We start from the raw sequence: 4021 nt of genomic DNA on the forward strand, positions 1-4021 counted from the left end.
CATATATCATTATACTTAATCTAACTATGCCTCATCACCCCCCTGTGCTGGTTTTTTTTTAATACTGCAATTAAGTTCTTAAAAATTTGAATATTTTAAAAATAAATGAATTTGAGTGTTTATGATTTTTTATTTAATTTTTAGCTTTAGGAGAAGATACATCTTTAGGTAATACAATTTTAATATGCTCTTACTCAACACACAAATCTATTCCGTTAATATCATTTAGATCTTCATTTTTAAAGGTATTATATAAATCTATTCAATGTTTTAGTAAAGTATCATGTTCAGGTAAATCAGAAATATTATATAAGTAATATATACAGAGTGTTTAGTAAATAAGAAAACAGTCAATTGTTACGAACAATAGAAACCCATTTCCTTACTTACTGAACACTATATAATACCATACTTATTAAGTAACCGTATTGAAATTATATTTGTATCCATCAGACGATAGAAAAAGTCTCTTTTAAATCGCTCTTCTGGAGTAGGTTCATATTTATCAAAGCTTTCATATTTAAATTGTCTTTTAATTAGTCTATGTGTTTTGGTTTTAAAACTGGTTTCCACATTTAGAGTTTTAACAGAAGAAACATCTCAAATATATCCAATATTTCTATAAGAAATAATATAATTTAACCTTTAACAATTGAAGTTGTTGTGATTATGTCCATAGTGATTCCTCACAAAGAATTACTGGCTATATTGATTTGAAATAGTAAATTATATTAAACAATAAATGATATAAGAAATTCAAATTCACATAGGTTGTCGGTGAAACATTGTGTTTTGTGATGAAGACCAACTTCAGTATTTGGTCAATGTAAAATGTCAATTAAGGCATAACTATGTTATTTGTTTCATAACGCATTGCTTTAATGGCACTTATGCTGTTTTCCCATCGAGTTTTACATATTTTATTAACAGTAAATTCTGATATATGCCTTATGAGAATCTCTCAATGAGTCATAGAAGTCGAAAATAATACATATACACGTTGTTTTAATCCAAATAAAAAAATTGATTCTTTAAAAGACGATACAACATTAGCAATAACTAAATTCAAAGAGTGACAACTGCATGAAATATAAAATGCTTATGGGTTTATAATTAATAATCTTGCCTGAACTCCTTGATTTTGTCCTTTCATGTTTTGATTATCATATCCCTGTCCCCTGTAGTTGATAAATTCAAAATTGTTACCTTTAAGTGTTTGTAACATGAGCTATAAAAGACCTAGAATCATTAGCGGTAATACAATCAATGAAATGTTTTCTTATATAAATAATAAATTACATTTTTCTGATTGATGTACAATCTATAATAATTAAATAATATTTTATCTCATGAAGATTAGCTGCAATAGTAATACAAAAATAATTGATAATATGATATTTAATATTTATTTCTAATGGCCACTTGGGTGGATTTTCCAAATAACTGACATCATAAACATTATTTTCATTAAGAACATATAAGCCGTCGTCAAATTAGAGTTCATCATGTTGTGTTTGAATTTCTTTTTTTTTTATGTTTACGTTAGTTTATATTTGTAGGTACCGCTATCATTAATTCAGAATCAAAAATTTCTTTAGATTTTTTAAAAAATGCTTTTGGTTTGATATCAATGGGTATGAATTTTTTCATGCTATTTTGTTCTTTTTTTTAGCAAACATTTTTTTTCTTTTTGTTTTTTATTTTGTTCTTCTAAAAGCTTTTTCTCTCATTTTAATTTAATAGTCTGTAATATTATAGGTTTCAAAAAAAATATTTGAATAAATTATGTGGTAGCTAAACTGTATTGTTCCAATAAATACTAAATATTAAAATATTATGCACATTGTAGTTGATTGAATTGAAATTTGTGTTGAAAAAATATTTTATTGAATAAGAAAATAATTTAGTACAAATTATATAATAAATTAATATAATTTAATTTTAAAATGTTTTCTTGTACTGGTTATCAATGTCTTATAACCAGTGATAATATAACACAATGTTTATGTTTTGCTATATTCAACGGCAATTATATATCAAGATACTGACATAACCAATATTTAATAAACTTGAATGTACCTTTTAAATCCTAATTGTAGAAACATAATTGGGGTAGAGAAAAACAGTGAAACATAAATGTGTAAAACATAAAACAATATTGTACAAGACTAAGTAATAACACATAACACTAGAACATATACACTGTACACGACTATATAACCAAATAAGGTATAATTATGTATTATATTAAAGAAATAATCAATAATGTTAATCGCAATGAATCTTGTTGCGTCAGTCATTATCTGATGCTATTTATTTCTTAATTCTAAATAAATAGTGATTATTAACGGCGACTGACAATAATAATCAATAGAATGGATAGAATATAAGAATAATATTCCTAAAATTTTTTTCAGTTATAACGTTAAATCATTAAGCCACCTCCCTTTTAACAAGAACCCTGGGTGTAGGATCAGGTTCACCACCCCTAATGTTAGCTTTGTTTTTATCCAACACTATTGAGCAGCATTACACTATGAATATGTGAATACCTCGATTGCCCAGCTAATTGAATAGATTGGCTTATTTTTTCATTAAGTGCATCATGTGAGGTCATTATGTGAAAAAATGCCTCTGATTTGGATCTCACTTGTTGTGCTATTTTTACTTCAACAGTATCTAAGTAATAAATTAGCTATAAATAAAAAAAAATCACAGTTAAAATTAATCATTAAATTTTATATTGGTTATACTCATAATAAAATCTACTAAATAATAATTACTTTTTCCTGAATAGACTTATGCGATAGTTTTATATTAGCCATTGGAATATTAGTCAGATAATCTAATGTAGGAAAAATATTAGGAAACACAGTAAAAAATGTTTCACAATTACTGAGATCAAAATTAGATTCTAAAAAAACTAGTGGAACTTCAGATAAATTATAGCTGACCCCATCTGTAAAAAAAATTATTTGATAATGTAAACCTATAAATAATATTATTAATGGCATACCAGTTAATTTAGATAATCGTAAATTTGGAAACTGTTGACGAATTTCAGCTGGGTATTCTTCCTTTTTTTCTTCTTTACTAAGCTCTATGTGTTTTTTATGTTTCTAAAATATAAAAATACTGTAATTTTTATTCTAGATTTTTAGATTTATAATAAATAAATATTCTGACCTTGGATATACGCTTAAGATAATCTTGAAAATTTTGAAGTTTTACTATAGGTAGATGTTGAGAAGGCGGAACTGGATTTAAATCTGTGAATTTATCTCCCCATATCTTGGTAAAAAAATCTTTCTGTTAAAATTTAAATATAATTTAAATTTGATTAATTATTAATGATATACATATTAAATTAAAATTAAATAGACAAGCAATATTAAATAGATTATTAGTTAAAAATTTTTGATGCCAATTATGAAGAGTAAAAGTATTTAATAATTTCTTATACTGTACTGCTTATTTATTTTTTAAATATTATAACAATTAAAACATACTGATCTAGGTTGTTTTGGATCATTTAATACTGTAGATAGACTTTGAGAAGCTGAATAAAAATTCCATTCATCAGATGGTTTTTTGCAATTTGATGTTTTATGATAAGGAAGGACTGAAATAATATGAAATGCATGGTCTTGAACTATATGTGTCTTATATTCTGATTCACTATAACTTCTGCTATTATGACCATTACATACTCCATTAGAACCATATTTACAATAATATGAATTATTTTTTGATACAGTTCTATGTTTATCATACAAATGTCTATAAATAATTTAAAAGATAGATTTTAATCCACTTTAAAATATACATATTCAATAATATTATAGGCCAAAATATTATATACAATAAACCCTACTAAATAAAATAACATGTCATGATATCTATTTCTAATTGTTAATGTGAGTGTGAGTTTATTTATTAAATTAAATACTGATATTAGTTTTTTAAATAATTTTAAGATTTATAAAATGTTAATAAATAGTTAAATAATTAGTTAAAAACT

The 4021-nt window shown here is 24.4% G+C and overlaps 1 protein-coding gene across 2 annotated transcripts; it reads right to left on the reverse strand.

The window, feature by feature from the left end:
- Nucleotides 1-985: 985 nt before the first annotated feature.
- On the reverse strand, nt 986-3780 carry LOC126910489 (vacuolar protein sorting-associated protein 54-like; the record flags this gene model as incomplete). Of its 2 annotated transcripts, none has more annotated exon segments than XM_050693110.1 (6): nt 986-1178; nt 2553-2695; nt 2784-2959; nt 3017-3119; nt 3187-3309; nt 3510-3780. In XM_050693110.1, coding segments are annotated over 6 exon segments (895 nt in total), but the record flags the coding sequence as incomplete, so codon positions are not given.
- Between the last annotated feature and the right edge of the window lie 241 nt (nt 3781-4021).

The sequence above is a fragment of the Daktulosphaira vitifoliae genome, unplaced genomic scaffold (genome assembly GCF_025091365.1).
Source record: "Daktulosphaira vitifoliae isolate Bord-2020 unplaced genomic scaffold, ASM2509136v1 Scaffold_1, whole genome shotgun sequence".
Taxonomy (NCBI): domain Eukaryota; kingdom Metazoa; phylum Arthropoda; class Insecta; order Hemiptera; family Phylloxeridae; genus Daktulosphaira; species Daktulosphaira vitifoliae.